This window comes from Mchenga conophoros, linkage group LG4 (assembly GCF_057382185.1).
Source record: "Mchenga conophoros isolate Kocher_MC1m ecotype Shallow Benthic linkage group LG4, M_conophoros_male_GT1.1, whole genome shotgun sequence".
NCBI classification, from domain to species: domain Eukaryota; kingdom Metazoa; phylum Chordata; class Actinopteri; order Cichliformes; family Cichlidae; genus Mchenga; species Mchenga conophoros.
This window is the reverse complement of record NC_140529.1, coordinates 33,895,475-33,912,308: the sequence shown is the minus strand read 5'-3', so window position 1 is coordinate 33,912,308 and position 16,834 is coordinate 33,895,475. Positions and strand designations below refer to the sequence as shown.

General features: G+C 39.8%; 1 protein-coding gene across 5 annotated transcripts in view; it reads left to right on the top strand.

Moving 5' to 3' along the window:
- Nucleotides 1-16,834, top strand: part of spop (speckle type BTB/POZ protein) — a 96,617-nt gene that overhangs the window by 41,566 nt on the left and 38,217 nt on the right. For all 5 annotated transcript variants that reach the window (XM_085271973.1, XM_085271975.1, XM_085271974.1 and 2 more), the window contains 3 exons: nucleotides 2,101-2,304; nucleotides 5,693-5,814; nucleotides 9,565-9,716. In XM_085271973.1, coding sequence (XP_085128099.1) covers nucleotides 2,218-2,304; nucleotides 5,693-5,814; nucleotides 9,565-9,716 — 361 coding nt within the window. In that variant the 5' untranslated portion in view covers nucleotides 2,101-2,217. The remainder of the gene's footprint in view (nucleotides 1-2,100; nucleotides 2,305-5,692; nucleotides 5,815-9,564; nucleotides 9,717-16,834) is intronic.

Below are 16,834 nucleotides of genomic sequence, written 5' to 3'. Positions count from 1 at the left end.
TTTATTTTCCCTACATCATATGCATTATCACCTATTAGCCATTCCTTTCGTTCACACCGTCATCTTCAGATTCCTGTGACAAATGAACTGTCTGAAGACATTTCTCCTGAGGGAGTCCTATGATTAGCACGCATCTCCTCTGTCTCTCAGTTGTTATTGTTGCTTTTCTCCTACTGCTTTGCTCTTGATGTTTGTCATGAAAAACAAGGAAAAAAAACATCCCAAGCTTTTTTCTGGTTAAGTGTCATCTGGGTGTATTTAGAAAGCTGTGAGGCTGTTAGCAGTGCTGCCAGTGTTGTCATGTTTTCTTAAATTGATTTCCTGTGATTACTAGGCATTCATTGTGTTCTTTAAGGGACACGATACAAGAAAGCCACTTGGTAAATTGTGCCTTGAATACACTGTGATACAATACCAGAATGATGACACGAGGAAGCACATGCATGTAAAAAATCACCCTCGCTCACTCGTATAGACTGTAATTAATTGCCAGGAAGTCTCAGGTAATTTAAATTGCAAATGAGTACAGCTTTTTTTTTTCTCCCGACTTTTTTTTTGATTAATATTTTATTGTTTTACTGAGCGAAAATGCCACCAGTGTTTTCATCAGATACAAGTGGCACAAAAGAAGAAAAGGGGGCACTGAATTGAGATGATCAGATTCAGGCGTTAGCTCTAAACATTAATTAAGTTGTCTGGTTCCAGAGCCGGTGAGGTCCGCGTGTCGCCTCTTCTGTTTCCAATCCACTCACCAAGAGACAGAGGTTCCTCTTACCTTTTTACCCCTTTCCTTCCCTTTTTTTTGTCTCTCTGGATTCTTGGTCCAGTACTGTTTCTGCCAAGTTTTCTTAGGTCCTAAACTTGTCTTTCAATCAGACACTAATTAAGCAATGGAGTGGAAAGGTTTCTCTGGCAGGAGATCAGGGGGACTTGCAGGTTGAGTGAGAAAAGCCAGATCTTGAGACCTTGATGACTTAGGTATGAAATTTGTGGAGAGGAACTTGAAAGGAGCGTAAGGGAATGAGACGAGAGGAAATGAGAGATTTAGACAGCAGAGAAATTACACTTTGAAACCAAACCGTGCATATTCCTTTTTATTTTTCAGTAAGATGTTCAGGCATTTGAGACTGCTAGTATAGAACGGACCAAAAATTAGAATAGGAAAATAATGAGGAAACTCCGCTTTGCTTCAAATGGAAGCGGAGAGGTGATGTAGCCGTTACAGTCTAAATCTGTACCGCAGTATTCTGGAATAAAAACAGCCTTGGAACAGGTGCTTATCAAACAAAACTTTGACCTTTCTTAGTCGTTTGAAAGTAAAGTGTGACCTTGTGTGTGTTGTGAGTACAGACTGGCTGCTTGAGATGAAAGTCTTAAGTCCTGCCCTTCACTTACAGCCACAGCGGATGGGATGCAGCCTGGCTGGAATCACGTGGCTGGCACAGCACTCTGTTCATCTCAAAGCAAAACAAAGACGAAACCACGCGCAGATAAAGGAAGGGTTCCCTTAGTGAAGCCGAGTGCACGCTGCTGCTGTGCTTTGACTGCCAAAGACTCTTTTTTAAAAAAAAAAAAAAAAAAAAAAAAAAATAATAATAATAATAATGGATACTTTATTGATCCCCATGGGGAAATTACTTGTTTTTCTCTGCATTTGACCCATTCACTCAGTGAAGCAGTGGGCAGCCACTAAGCAGGCGCCCGGGGAGCAGTGTGTTGGGACGGTACCTTGCTCAGGGGTACCTCAGGGTAGCCGTTAAGTGGATTCGAACCCCCGACCTTCCGATCATGGGGTGACCACTTTACCTACTGAGCTATCCCTGCCCCAAAACAAATAAATCCAGAGCCCTTGCTTCCTACTTACTGGGAAATACCACTCAATTATTCCAAACATTTAATTAAGAATTGCCATGACATGTACAAAGAGAGGCACATACACACATGGGATGCACAAGGTCGCAGATTTCTTAGTTATCGGTTTTGTTGCTTTAAAAGTCAAACTGTTTTAATGGCTGTATTTCTGTGACACTACAGGGAGCCTGTAGCTATTTTAGAGTCTGTTGTACTGAATTCAACTTTCTGCTGTTCTCTGTATGGCAGGGGTTTAAGAGGCAGCCAGCTTGACTGATTATTGGACCTTTCCTACCTCATACACCTCATACCACCTCATCCCACATCTGGCTGCTGCCACTGCCCAACTCTGTGCTCTCAGCATCAATGCTGGCAATGTCCAGAGTACCAAGTCCCCCACCACCGGCAGAAATGTCCAGCAGTCCTGTGGCTGAGAGCTGGTGTTATACTCAGGTGAGTAATGCATGACTTTTTATATTTTGTGTTTCACTTTTTCACTTCCTTGTGTTTTACTAAACTGAACCATAATCAGGCCAGAATGCATCTTGAAATATTATAGTTAGATTGTCAGGCATTACTTAAGATGGTAACCACTAACCAGTGCCATTAACCAGTCTCCTGTGTCTCCTGTCCTTTTGCCTGGAAATTAATCTCAGCACACAATGCTGAAGGATGTCTCAATTCCTAAAATGCATCTGAAGTAAAAATGGTGTGTGTGTGTGTGTGTGTGTGTGTGTGATTTAACAAAAGAAGTATATCTGATCACATTGCACCACGTTTTTAATTTAATTAAAAAGTAGACTTAATAGATAATATTTTGCTGATTTGCAAAACCGTTGACCATCTGAGATGAAACAAATACAGCTGTAGTTGGGATATAACGAAGCAATTTATGACACACCTGTGGCAATAGTTGTTTTCGCTAGAAATACATTTTAAATGAGGCTCTGAAGCAGTGATTTTTAATTTTGTTCAACGCCTGTTGCCTCAGCTCTTCTCTCCTCATATCTCTTTATCACCTTCTTCATTTGATACTCTGGTAAAATGCGAAAAAAGGAAATGAAGATGTACAAACTGAGAAATAAGAAATGGGGTATATTTTACTGGACTGCTTTTGTAACCATAATTTTAATTTCACCCCTTGTAAATGCTGAGGTTATTTAATTTGTGGTCTTTAAAGATGTTAGAGGATTTATAAGATTTTGTCTTTAACCAGCCCGAACTCACTTCGGCAAGCTTCCTCGTAATGTCTTTAAGTAGTTATAAGGAATAGTTCTTCAGGAAATTCCAGACATCTTCTTTGGATGTCATCTGCCTTTTGTTCACTTTCCAGATGATCCCAAACTGTTTAGATAATTTTGAAGTCCAGTCTCTGGGGATGTGAATCCATGCCTGATAGTTGTGTGTTCCATTGTGTGTTCTTCCATCCAGGAAGAACACTGCATTGGCAGTGTTTTTGGAATCATTGTTATGCTGAAAAATGAAGCTGTTGCCAATCAGACAGTTTCCAGATGGTATTGCATGATGAATCAAAATCTGACAATATTTTCTTTTTTCATTATTCCATCGTTTCTGACGAGATCACTGGCTGAAATGCAGCACCAAAGGATGACAGAACCTCTGTGTTGTGTTGTACCTCTCCTCTGACTTCTTTAATACATTTTGAAAATGATTTGATATAAAAATTAGAAATTTGGATTTAGCACTCATTAAGACCTTTTTGCTACTGATTTTCAGCCCAGTTCTTGTGTAATTTGGCAAACCTCAGCTTTTTCTTCTCATTTCGCTTCCTTAAAAATTGCTTTCTGACAGCCACATTTGCACTGAGACTGTTTCTGATAAGGGTTCAGCAAACAGTAGATCAATCAACTGATGGACCAAATACATTTCTCAGGTCCTGTGTCTGGTGTTTGCTGAATAACACGACTTTTAGTTATTGTTATTATATCCCCACTAGACGGGCAGGCAACGTGGACAAGCAGCTTTTTTAAAATGTGATTACATAACGAGGTAGCGTAGGAGTTTTGGTACCAATAGGTGTAGCTGCTAAAATTCTCAGACAGGTTTGAATCCCGGTGACCTTTATCTTAAGGTCACAGGGCAAATTCTGAATGCAGTCACTTTTGAAATTGATACCATAGGTGTTTCCACTAGGAGGCTGAGGGTTAGCAGTGGTGGCTGCAAGTGGTTTTTAGACTGGCCACTTTTATGGCCAATAGCTCTTTGGGAATCAACTTGGTGTTGCAAAAACATTATAAAACAATGTTTGTTTGTTTTTTGCTGCATATTTTTTACAGGTTTAACTTTCCTGACCGTTTGCTACATAGCACCTTTAAAAACCCTTTGTTGCCATTTTTTCCTGTTATGTGTAGATACAACACTGCTTTATCACTTTTGTTAAGTTCCTTTTTTATGCTTGAATGAGTCAAGTTAAGTGACTTACTAAACAAACAAACCAAAAAAAAAAATGCAGGTGAAAATGTTCATATTTTCTGGTCTGAAAATAAGTTAAAAAGCAGCTAATTTTTAAATGAAACTATGATTAACTAGCCAGGAGAACTACTGCTCAAGACCACGTTAAAAATTAGAAGAACGTTTGGTTCCTTGGAGGCAAAATATAACAAAATGAGGCCTGACTCAAGACTTTTGCACAGTACCATATGCACTACCTGGCTGGATTTAGCAAAACAATCTAATTCTACCCCAGAAGAACTCTGAATTTAGTAATTTGGTAATTACTTGGTAATCGGTCCCTTTTGTTGGATGCTTTCATGCAGTCAGGAGGTTGAGATACTCTTTTTTTTCGGTTCCTCCTTTTGTTGTTTTCTGCCCGTAGATTATCAAATGTCAGTTTGATTCATGCAAGCAAAATTATCTTCATCATTTATAAAGTACAATCTTTGCTTTAGAATTGGCTATGCACAGTCTGACAAATTGCTTCAAGCTTCTTCAAACATTGTTGGTTTGTTGGTAAGAGATTTTTGTTGCCTGCTTCTTATTTCTGCTTGAGGCTAGAGGCTCAAGGCTATATTAGCAGTTACTACTATAATTTACACCCAGATTACTAGATAAACTGTCAGACGTTGAGCTATATTGCGGGTGAACTAGGTTCTGTGTTTTAACAAGGTGGCGAGATCGCTGTTTCTGCTGCATCAATTTTGAATGTTAAAAAAAGTTCTCTAAACTTACAAGGTGCAGTGTTAAATTGGAGGAGTAATTCAGCCATAAAGGTGTTCTTGAACAGTGTTACACAATATGTATCTTTTGCTTTAATCAGCCTGGTGCAGCTTTTGCTAATCTTTAATGGTGAATCTTTTTTTTTTTTTTTTTTTTAAACTTTTTTGGTATTTGTGCAATATTAAATCTAGCTTGCTGATATGCTTTTTCCCTGATGGCTTCTACATTACCAGCCAATTTTTTTTAATTTTTTTAATTTTTTTAAATAAAAATTGATCTCATTTTACATGTTTTCTTTGTTTAATGGTTATCTGTTCTATGAAATTGTATTTGTTATAGTTATTGCAGTGTAGGCTTTACTAGCTCAGATAACACTTTCCTGATAAGAGCAAAGCTAGATAAAGTATGTCATTGATGATGTCTGTTTTTTCATCTCTGCTACGTCCTTGAAAAATTGTTTTTTTGTTTTTTTTTTCCGTGGCTACTTTTCCATTATCCTTTCTTCTTTCCCTTCGTTTGTTGTCAGTGTTTATTAAGATGAAAGGCAGTTTTGATGTGCGGTTTTGAAGTCCTGGCTGACCAAAGACCACTTACCCATATAGAATAGATAAATATATAAAAAAGGAGATCTGGTTTCAGCCGATCCTGTGCTTTTTCTATGCAGATCAAAGTGGTGAAGTTCTCCTACATGTGGACCATCAACAACTTCAGCTTCTGTCGTGAGGAGATGGGAGAGGTCATCAAAAGCTCCACTTTTTCCTCAGGAGCCAATGACAAACTCAAATGGTTAGTAAAGTCTCATCATTCTAGCTAACACATATAAAGTACAGCATTCCTGCTCTAAGAGTGCTTTTGGAGAATGTCCTTTCAAGAAGTCGTCTTAAGGATTTTCAACTTAGATCTCTGTCAGTGCGCCCCAGGGCAGCTGTGGCTACAATGTAGCTTGCTATCGCCAGTGTGTGAATGTGTGTGTGAATGGGTGAATGACTGAATGTAGTGTAAAGCGCTTTGGGGTCCTATGGACTAGAAAAGCGCTATACAAATGCAGGCCATTTACCATTTACCATTTACGTGATCTACGTGCTTCTACACGTGGAGTATCAATCATTGCTCTGTGCCTTTTAACGTGTCTGTGTTTGCAGTGTTTATTAGCATATGTTTTGAAATTAAAATTAACCTTCTTGCATGACACGTTAGTATGCATGAATTGATCTGAGGTTAAACCCACATTTAAATTGGATTACTTTACTCTGAGATGAGGGGACTTTGCTCTGAGATGAGCACCCTCCTGCTTGTCGTGTTTAAAATTATAAGTTGAGTTTGAGCAGTTCACACCTCCCATCTTTCCTTGAAACATCTTGGCAACTCCCCAGGAAGAACTGAGGGATGTGGAGGATGTGGCTAGGTACACAGAAAATTGCTCTATAATTCTTCGTCCGCTAATATTCACAGTCTGACCAGGGGAAAATGGATAAATGTATGCTGAATTTTCCAGATCGTAGCTTTGGACTTTGTTTGATTCCTGCAAAGTGTGGCAAAAAATGTTCAAAGAAAAAACTGTTATGTTTAAGGTGCTACAGTGCTTATCCATCCTTGTCAAAGCTAAATTTTTGAAGGCAGTAATATGATTTGATTTTGTACTAGTTTGCCCTGAAATGACTTGACAGACTTATTCCATCCGGTGTTGGAAATGTACCTAATTGCCGAGAGTGCAGCTGTACAAACTGGCTAAGTGAACAGCTACTGGGCTGTCATGCTTTGACTTCCGTAGATGGCTGAACTGATGAGTACTTTTTGGATCCACATCATCAAACATTTGTGTTAAGTATGACATGCCAGTGATTTCATTTCCACATAAGTCAGGGTCACTCATTTAAAATCTCATGCATTTATGTAGTGGCCAAAGATATTTTAGGGGGATGAAGGCAATGATTATGTCCTGGGATAAAACAATGCAGTAGTCACATTGGGTTATGTAAGTTGCTTGTTTAAATTGGATGCAAACTGTGTCATGTTAAAGAATGATGACTTAATTAGTCTTTTGTTTCCGGGTGAACGATTCTGTTATTTATTTATTTTTATTTTAACCATCTGTAGCATAACTCTTTTTCAGTTGCATCTTTTTCCAGTGCACTGCACTGCAGATCAGCCCCCCAAGTTGTACAATAAAAACTAGAGACAAACATAAATGAATTAATAAGAACTTGTTAAGAATTCAGGCCAGGTTCGCTTTTCTTTTCATTTTCTTTTACCTTATAATACTTTTTAAGTAGAGGTTATTTAATTTGAAAAATGTAAGACTTACTTGGCAGCTGACTATGACGTGATGCCAGGATTATTACAGTAATTCATATAATGTCGTAAAATATTATTAAATAATTTCCAGAATTAGTTTCCAGATGCTTAACAGTCCATATGGCCATGGTAAAGTGTTTGATGCTACTTAAACTGTAACAGGCTGTGCAACAAACAATCCATATGTTGCAAACACAAAGCTATGATTCTTTTGTGAAACTGGTTTCTGTTGCATTGCTGAGGACCCTTTTTTCCTGTGATTTATTTTAGATTTCTGATGTTTATTTATAATTATTGCGGTTTCATATTGAAATATTAGGAAAGCTCAGACTCTTTGCTCAACTACGTTGTACCACTACTGACTATAAAACTCTGCTGGATTTACCCTCATTTCAATTTGGCCGATTCCAGTCTGCTTGTGAAATTCGGCAGCGCCTATAACACTACTTTTTCGAGGATGCTCTTGCTGTTCAGACCAATTTCACGTCTGTGAAGGATTCTAGATCTTCAACTTGCATTTGTTTTTGTGGAAGAGGAGAATCGAAAGGATCTAGATCTGACAAGTATGGCGGGTGATGAGTGATGACTGTGCTTGTGGCCAAAGTTCAGTTTGTGTGCATTGGTGTACAATTGACACGCACCACAGGTCATGACTTTGCACTGAATGCTCTCCCTCAGGCTCCTTATTCAATTACTGCTGAAGCCCTCAACAGTCGGTCTGATCTTGGGTTAAATGTCCCCCTAAAAAAACCCCCCAAAAAACAAAAACCCCAAACCACCCAAAAGCACAGGGGGAAGGGAAACCCCCCAAAACAAACAAAAAAAACTAACAAAAAACGAAAATACCCCAAAGAGCTTACTGCTGATCACGGATCTCACCATGGACACTGTGTACTTCTACTGAAAATGGCTCATATTAGTAGTGACAATCCTTGACATAAAGGTTGGGTCAGCTTGACACAGAAGTCTGCACAAGTTTGAGATCAAAGGTGGAACTCCTGATGCACACGTGTGAGGTGTTGGAACATGACTTTTCAGGTGCATTGTAATAAAAGTAGCTTCGCTGGAAGCAAAGAAGAAGACTTTGAGGGGAGATTGGGAGTATTAGAATCAGGTGTTGTTTATTGGGTTTTTGTGAGTACAGTGAAACTTTATATTGGTTTTGCTTCCTACTTTGTTAAAAAAATACCCTTTTAATGGCTATATCTTCCACTTTAATGCATACCGTGGTTAATTAGTGACTAGGAAATGTATTAAATCCTATGTATTTTATTTATTCACAAGTTTCATAATGTCAAAATATGTTTTTAGCTTATCTGATGAATTTATGCCGTGACAGCGCCTCTGGAGATTTGTCAGTCTTCCCATACAGCCACATGTCACAAGAATCGCTACTCCTCCTGGTCAGAATCGAATCAAACATAGACACGGTGATCACCTAACAGGTCTTCATCCAAACTGTGCTTGGCATTTTACCTGCAATAACCTGCAAATTGTGACGGATCCTGATCCTTATGAGTTATAATACTGCGTTATTGCTGTTGTGGCTTTGTTTAATTGTATGGGATCATTAACCAACCATGGCACAGCAGTGGGTTACCTCACAGTGGTATTGTCTCACTGTCCCTGAAACCATGTTACAAGTGTGAGTCTGTCTGGCTTATTGTCAGAGTAACATAATAGTGCACCAGACAGATTATAGGTTTACTTTTGAGCATCATTTCCTTTGATACTGGAGGGTTTTGGTGACAATAGCTTTGGACATGAAGAGTAGTCTGAGACTGCTGCTAAGCAGATCTTTAGTAGCCTTAACTGCTGTGGTTTCTGTGCTTTGATGTAGTCTAAAGCTTCAATTAAATGTTGCTTTGTGAATAAGGACATTATTCGATTTTTAACAACTTGTTTGAGAATTTGTGAAATCAAGAGAAATTGCTTCATACTGGCTAAAACATAAATCGATTAAGTAATTGATTGTGTTTGATGAGGAAGACGTTTTTGTGCCATTATAAAACACATTTAAAAGCTGAAGTGGAGCATAGAAGCGACCGTTTAAAGTACATATCAGATGAAAAGTAAAAATCATTGTCAATAATTTCCAATACTTTTCATCTAAGAATAATCAGATTGTCACTTACAAATATTACAGATACTTCCAGGAACTGATACTCCCCCTTGTCCTTTTTTTTTCTCTTCTTCTTTTTTTGGTCTCACTAGTGTGTTTCTTCCCTTTCTTTCCCCTAGGTGTTTGCGTGTGAATCCTAAAGGTCTGGATGAGGAGAGCAAAGACTATTTATCACTTTACCTCCTCTTGGTTAGCTGCCCAAAAAGTGAAGTGCGTGCCAAGTTTAAGTTTTCTATCCTCAATGCCAAGGGAGAGGAGACCAAAGCCATGGGTAAGTCAGAATCACCAGGCCCTAAACAATGGCAGTCAGTTTTATTTATATAGCCTTATGGCTCAGTCAAAATAGGAAAACCTCCTTGGACTGGAAAAAAAATCGTTGATTTGTGAATGTTTTCAAATTTGGTGACTGATTTCAAGTAGGCGTGACGACCTGTTGGCTTACCAGAGATTGAGTGTGCAACATCCTCAAGTTTTAGGTGACTCCTTTTGGTCACAAGGTGATTGCACAGATCACTTTGTAGAAGAAAACCTGTCTCCAAACAGTCACAGTCTGACTCAGACTGACTGCAGCCACATTCAGACAGATTTACGAAGAGCATGGAATTCCTTTTTAATTCATAAACACAGACAGATTGCAACACATTGCAATCAATCTGAGCTAGTCTACCTGGGCACAACTCATCTGTGATGCATCTCTTTGCAATAAGACACCAGTTTTGCCAACTGGTTGCATTTTGGTTATATTCCTATAAAAGCATAGTCTGCAGTTAAATGGCCAATCTCTAGCAACTATGTCAGTATTTGTGGAGGGATTTCTGAATGAGGTTCTGGCTATACTCTCAATTTAAGTTGTTAGTGTGAATTTCTGTGTATGTAGATGGCAACATATTTGCAATTTTCACTGATCTAATTGCTCACCATTAAATGCCATTGATGCTTGACCCCATTCAATCGCAAACTGAGACTAATAGCTGACACAGTCAAATTATTTTAAAGACACCAACTGTCTGCATGTGAATCGTAGACCCTGTCCTCGAAGCAACTATTTGAAAAGCAACAAGATTGCAAGTTCATTGCACACACTGATGAAAGAAAACATATTTATAATACAGGTGATCAAGATGGTAACATTATGTTTTATATGAGGAGCTTTGACATGATAATAAACACATGACCCCCCCCTCACCGGCACAAGAAGTTAAGACTAACAAGCATTTAAAAATACATGGGAGTCCAGTTTTATTTTCTGAAATCCTAACTTGTTCTAATTGACACTGAAAAATATATTCAAATTCATTACTGAAACCTAAGCTGTCCACATAGACTTTATATTCAGCACAAAGCCAGGGATATCTCAAAGTTTAAGAGTTTCAAAATGAAAAACTCTTGTCACACCTGTGTCTTTGGGGCACTGAAATTTGTAATGTAGAAGGTGGAGAGTGTGTCTAATACCCCAAGTGTGTCTAATAACGTAAGGTATTGATAGCCATATGGGCTTGTGTAATCACTGCCGGTTGGATTCATTTCTGGTAAATATATAATTCAAAGTAGCGTGGGGCAATTTTGATTTTAATTAAAAAAGACCCAACCTTTTTAGAAGTCTTCGACAGCCTCACTCCCTGTTGATAAATTGGAAGTGAATGCACCTCCAATTCCTTTTTTTTTATTTTTAATTAGGTTATGTTATGGGGAGGAAAAGCAAACTTGTGTGGAATTGAATTAGTGAGGGCCAGATGTGACCGCTTCCTGGTTATCAGGCTTTTTGGCTGCCTCCCTCTCTCCCAGTACCCTGCAGCTCACTGTACAGGAAGCATGGAGGAGGGAAGACGGGGCGGGTGGGTAGGGAGGTAGAGAGACGAGAAGAGGTGGGAGGCGGAAATGTGTTTGAATGAGAGGCATATGCAGTGAAGTTGTGTACAACACCCTGCGGTGCAGGTTGTGTAGAAAGGGAAATCATTTTTCCTGCTGAGAAACATTCCCCCATGTGAACTTAGGTACCTCATTTGCTCACTTAGACCTTTGCCATTTTTCTCACTCACAAATTCGTTTTCTTTCTCTTTTATCCTTTTTAATTCCATCACTATTTGAAAACTAAATCTTAATTCTGAGTGGCCGACTGAAGAAGAGTTTCTCTTGTAGTGCTTATACTGGATATTAGGTATTTTGTGATCTATAGTTTAGTTTTGCATGGAGGATTTTTCTTTGGTAGAAGTAATAATTAGACTGTGGAGATGTATAATTTCAAGGCCTTACAATTTTGGTAATATTGCTCCCTTAAATCGCCAGAGAAAACCTGAATTTTGGGAATGCCAAGTGAAGTAAAAAAGAATCTTCTTTTTCTGACTCTCTTGCTCTCTTTTTGTCTCAAGGGGCTTTCTGTAATAAATGGTATGCTCCATGGTGCACACCCCATCCCATTCTTGCCATATGCCCTCCTACAATCTTCCCACATTCCCCCTGGGGAAACCTAGGCTCTCCACTGCACTTGCATTGTCAATGGAGAAAATTACCCAACTGCCAGCATATTTGTGACACTTTAGCAAGCACTGTGTCTAAGAATATGGTAGTAAAGATTGCTCTATTGGTTCTGGATCATTTAGAATCCAATTAAATCCAGGCCTCTAGGAAAAAAAAAAGTCAAATAAAAACAAATTGGCTTAATTAAGAAAGCTGAGCGGCTGTGGACTGTTTGTGGCAGGACAGTGATTTGTCTGCCTCTATACTGTGTTCCTGTAGGGACCATATTTAATATAATAGTTATTGGGTTATATTTCTTTTAATGTGGATAGTTGAATAGAAGGAAGAAATGGTTAGAAAAACTAGTGAGAACTTAAAGTAGAGTAAGTCCAGTATCTTAACTTTGCTTCCATTTATATGTATATTTTTTAGCTTACTGGAGAAGTAAAGACATATTTATATTTTCCATTTTTACAGATGTATTCATTCCCATGTTTTGGGTTTGTTTATATGGAAAATATGAATATTCCTGCAGTACATAACAGGAGGGTGTAGGATATACTATGACGGATTTGCTTGACATTATCTAATGAAACACCCGATCTGCATCAGTCAGCCCTTGAGCTTCTCACTAGAGAGGGTGTTTGTCTGTGGATCCTCTGATGGTCTGTACTTAATAATGGAGATGGATTCAAACATCAGCTGCAGACCCCCCCCCCCCCCCCCCTTTCCTACACCAGACTTGGCCACATCATTTCTCTCTCTTGCTTAATGTGCTGGTTCTCCCCTCTGAGGCTACTGGGTGGATTGTAAGTTGTCTTTTGACCCCACTCCCCCCTCTCCCCAACACACACACACACACTCCCCCCTCCCCCCTCCTCCTTTTGCCAGAGAAAACAGCTGCCCCCCTGCAGACTCCTGTTCTGACAGCTCAGAGAGGAGAGATGGAAAGTTCTCAACCATTGCCGCAAGCTGTTTTGTATTCAAATGGTCTCCATGTTAAATCTCCCCTACAGACAATGGTTTTGTTGTGTTGTAGCCAAAGGCTAAGTGAGCTCATGTGTGTTGGCTGTGGTCTGCTTTATATTGTAATTTAAGAATGAGAAATGTTGGTTTCATTTAACTGAAGCTGTGGATGTGAACTTGTCAGAGTCTGTTGCCCTCAGTGACTGATAGAGGCGATCAGGCATTCTGTGTGGGGGGAGTGGAGCACCGTGTAATAGAGTAGAAGTTATTGGTCAGTCTTTATATAATCAGGTTGTATTGACATTGCTAGCAAGAATGTCAATAGACAAGTTTGTGCTGACATTAGCTTATAGAGCTCGATCTTTAGTAGAGGTTAGATTTTCTTGTGTGAACAGCTGTCACGTTTATATCTCTTTATGCCAGCCAGTTTGAATCAGTGTGTAAATGGGAGCAACGTTTTACATTCGATTTTTCAGCTTTTTATAAAAGCTAGTAGAATGCCCATTACTGCTAACTGAAGACTAGACTAATTGTCCTTGAACAGTCAATGCATGAACAATGGATCAGTATAGTCTGTTGTTAATTATAAGTTGTGGTTAGTGGGATTTTGCTAAAATTGAGTGGTAAAAAGTAAGTCCAGAAAAGTGACAGACACCAAGAGAGATGTTGACTCTGGCTGCTCTGTCAGCTGCTATTTTTCTACATGCCAGCTTGTCTTCTGGCGACCTTCTCTTTCTGTGTGCCAATCGTACCCTTGAGTTTTCTGCCTGAATATGGATGTCCTGCACACCTAAATACTCTGGCTTGGCTTCCCCTTTAGTCTTTCTCTCGCTGTCGCCAGTTTAGACATCATTTTTCTCACCTTCAGCATCACCTTAGATTCTCTTTTGGCAGGGTGAGAAATTTCAGTGGTAGTGAAATATCGAAGTGCAACTGCGGCGTTGTTAAAAACTTGACAATTATCTCCACTTGTTGCTGATTCATACTTGTTAAAAGTGTGTTTTTGTTTTTTTGTTTTTTCATACAAGTACAAGTTCATTATAATTTCCCCGAACATTAAGAGGTATGTTACTGAAACCTAAGCTGTCCACATAGACTTTATATTCAGCACAAAGCCAGGGATATCTCAAAGTTTAAGAGTTTCAAAATGAAAAACTCTTGTCACACCTGTGTCTTTGGGGCACTGAAATTTGTAATGTAGAAGGTGGAGAGTGTGTCTAATACCCCAAGTGTGTCTAATAACGTAAGGTATTGATAGCCATATGGGCTTGTGTAATCACTGCCGGTTGGATTCATTTCTGGTAAATATATAATTCAAAGTAGCGTGGGGAAATTTTGATTTTAATTAAAAAAAGACCCAACCTTTTTAGAAGTCTTCGACAGCCTCACTCCCTGTTGATAAATTGGAAGTGAATGCACCTCCAATTCCTTTTTTTAAATTTTTAATTAGGTTATGTTATGGGGAGGAAAAGCAAACTTGTGTGGAATTGAATTATAATTTCCCCGAACATTAAGAGGTATGTGTAGCTCCACTAAATGTGTACGGATCTCTCAGCTGAGCTTACCTACCCCCCTCCCTCCACCGCTGCCCTGCTCTTTTTGGTATTCTGGCAGAGTGGCTGCACTCCCACCACCTTGGCCAGCTCACTGAAAGAGTGAGCGCCAGCGATCTGACCTGCAGTTGATTCTCTGCCAGTGCAGTGTTCTGATGCCCCAGTGGAGATGATAGCATGGCATTAGCTGAGCTCAGCACACACAAAGCCGTCATCATTGGTGCCTGTATGCATGCACACATCCACACATGCACCCACAGTCATCTCACTGTCACAGCTGAACACTGAAGAAATCACACTTCTCTTTCTCTTTTCACTGAGTCTGCTGGGGCTTCTTTCCAGCATTCCCTCTCACCTCTCTTCACTCCCCCCCCCCCCCCCCCCCCCATCTCTTCCTGCTGCCAGCCTTTCTCCTCACCCCCTAGATTAGCTTTAGATACTGCCACTGGGGAACTATTCACTCGTCACTGGTCTTGTTACTTACCCAAATAACACAACTTCACAAGTAGCTTCTGTGCTTTGGGGCTTCATCTGGGTCACACATGCTAGAGCCATCAGACATGTTTAAAGGACATAAGAGTGGGTGAAAGTCACTAAAGAAAGAAGATTTTACTGAGAGCCTGTGAAAGATACCTGCATTAAGTTTAATTCTTTGTCTCAGCCCAGCCACAAAAGGTACAGTGTAGCAAAAGTTTGACACAGTTTTCAAACCTGCTAGACTTTGCTGGAGATACCGTTGGCTTAAAAAAAAAAAAACCTCAGTCGATTTTAGAGTAACTGTTCAGCTGGGAGAACAATGAATAAAGTAGCTTTGTAAAGTGCATAAATACATTTTGTGAATTGACTTTCAGTCAAGCTTATTTGTGTATCGGTTTGCATGTGGATTCCTGTCAGTTTCTTTTGCGTACACAGCCTCCAGAGGCAGAGGATTACAGTGAAGGACCCCCTGCATGAGCAGTGGTGGGAATAACTGCATATGCACTGCACTCCCCCGCCAATCCCCTCTTTGGCTGCCTGCTCTCTCAGATCCAAACAGGGGATTAGACACAGGATCTTACAGTAGCATTGACACTTCATCCTAGTGCTTCCTACTGTGAACTGTCAGCAGATCTCCTATTGGGGTTTCTATGCAAGAGTAGGCTAGAGAGGAGTCTGTTTGAAGTGGCAAGTGTATACACATTAAGTTTACACACCCTGCAGATGTATGAGCCTTAGACATGATCTTTTATGGGGTGGCTGTAGCCTTTTTCACATTTACCTCTGGACATTGTTGGGAGAGTCTGGCTGGACATGAAGCTGGAATTAGGCTTTTTAACATCAGCAAAAGAGATTCTGACTGTGGATGCAGAATACAGGATGATGATACCTACTCATGGCTCGACCGGACATCAAACATACTTTGCAGTGGGCAGTTGTGAGGGAAAAGACAGATTTGAACATTTGATTTTACATGCAGCTCGACTAATATTTGGAATTGTTTAGGGCTGCAACCCATGCCTAAAAAACCAATTGTGTATCTTTATAGTCAGCTGGAATCAACACGAGACTTTCACTGTGCTGTTTTACCAGGTCTCAGTGACACAGTGGTTATTTTTAGCACATTTCGTCATCTGCATTAAAAGTTAAATTTAATGTTGACTTTAAGTGGATGTAATATGCCTGGAAGTTCAACAGAAGTCTGAAATGTCAGTGATGACCTGAACCCTTTTAAAGTACTGAATAAATTAGTTGGATTGAGATTAAAAACATTTGTGAAGTTGTTTTGTAAGAACTCAAGCATAGGTGGATTCTGTTCACTATTTTCTGACTCTGTTTTTCTTAAAAATCAACATTGTATGCAATATGTCCAGGTCACTGGAAGGAGGCCCCGGGGCAGACCCACGGCACACTGGAGAGATTGTGTCTCTTGGCTTGCCTGGGTACACCTCAGTGTCCCCTCAGATAAGCTGGAGGAGGTGGATGGTCTGGGCGTTCTTGCTTAATCTGCTGCCCCTGTGACCTGTTCGCAGATAAGTTAATGAAAATGCATGGCCAGGTCTGGACAATAGATGCTGATGGTTCTCATTGTTGGTATAAAAAGCTTTACGACTTTCGCTAGGGTCAGGTTTTTATTGTCTACCAGCTGTGTCAGAGCATGCCTGAAAGAGCAAAAGCTTGAGGGTAGATCCTGGTTAGTAGTGGTGGTTTCCTACCAACAGAGTCTGATAAAGAGGTGTTGGAAGTGCCACAGGTCCACCTCTCAACTCATACAACTTAAAGTTATTTGTTAGGTTTGCCAACACTGGGCCAGATTTTATGTCTGGTTCTTTTAAACATGCTGGGGCTTCTGTGGCAAGAATTCCACAGGCTGTGCTGTGGGGTTCAAAGTGGCTGAAGAATGAGGAGAACAGAGGGATGACAATGTTAACTTTGG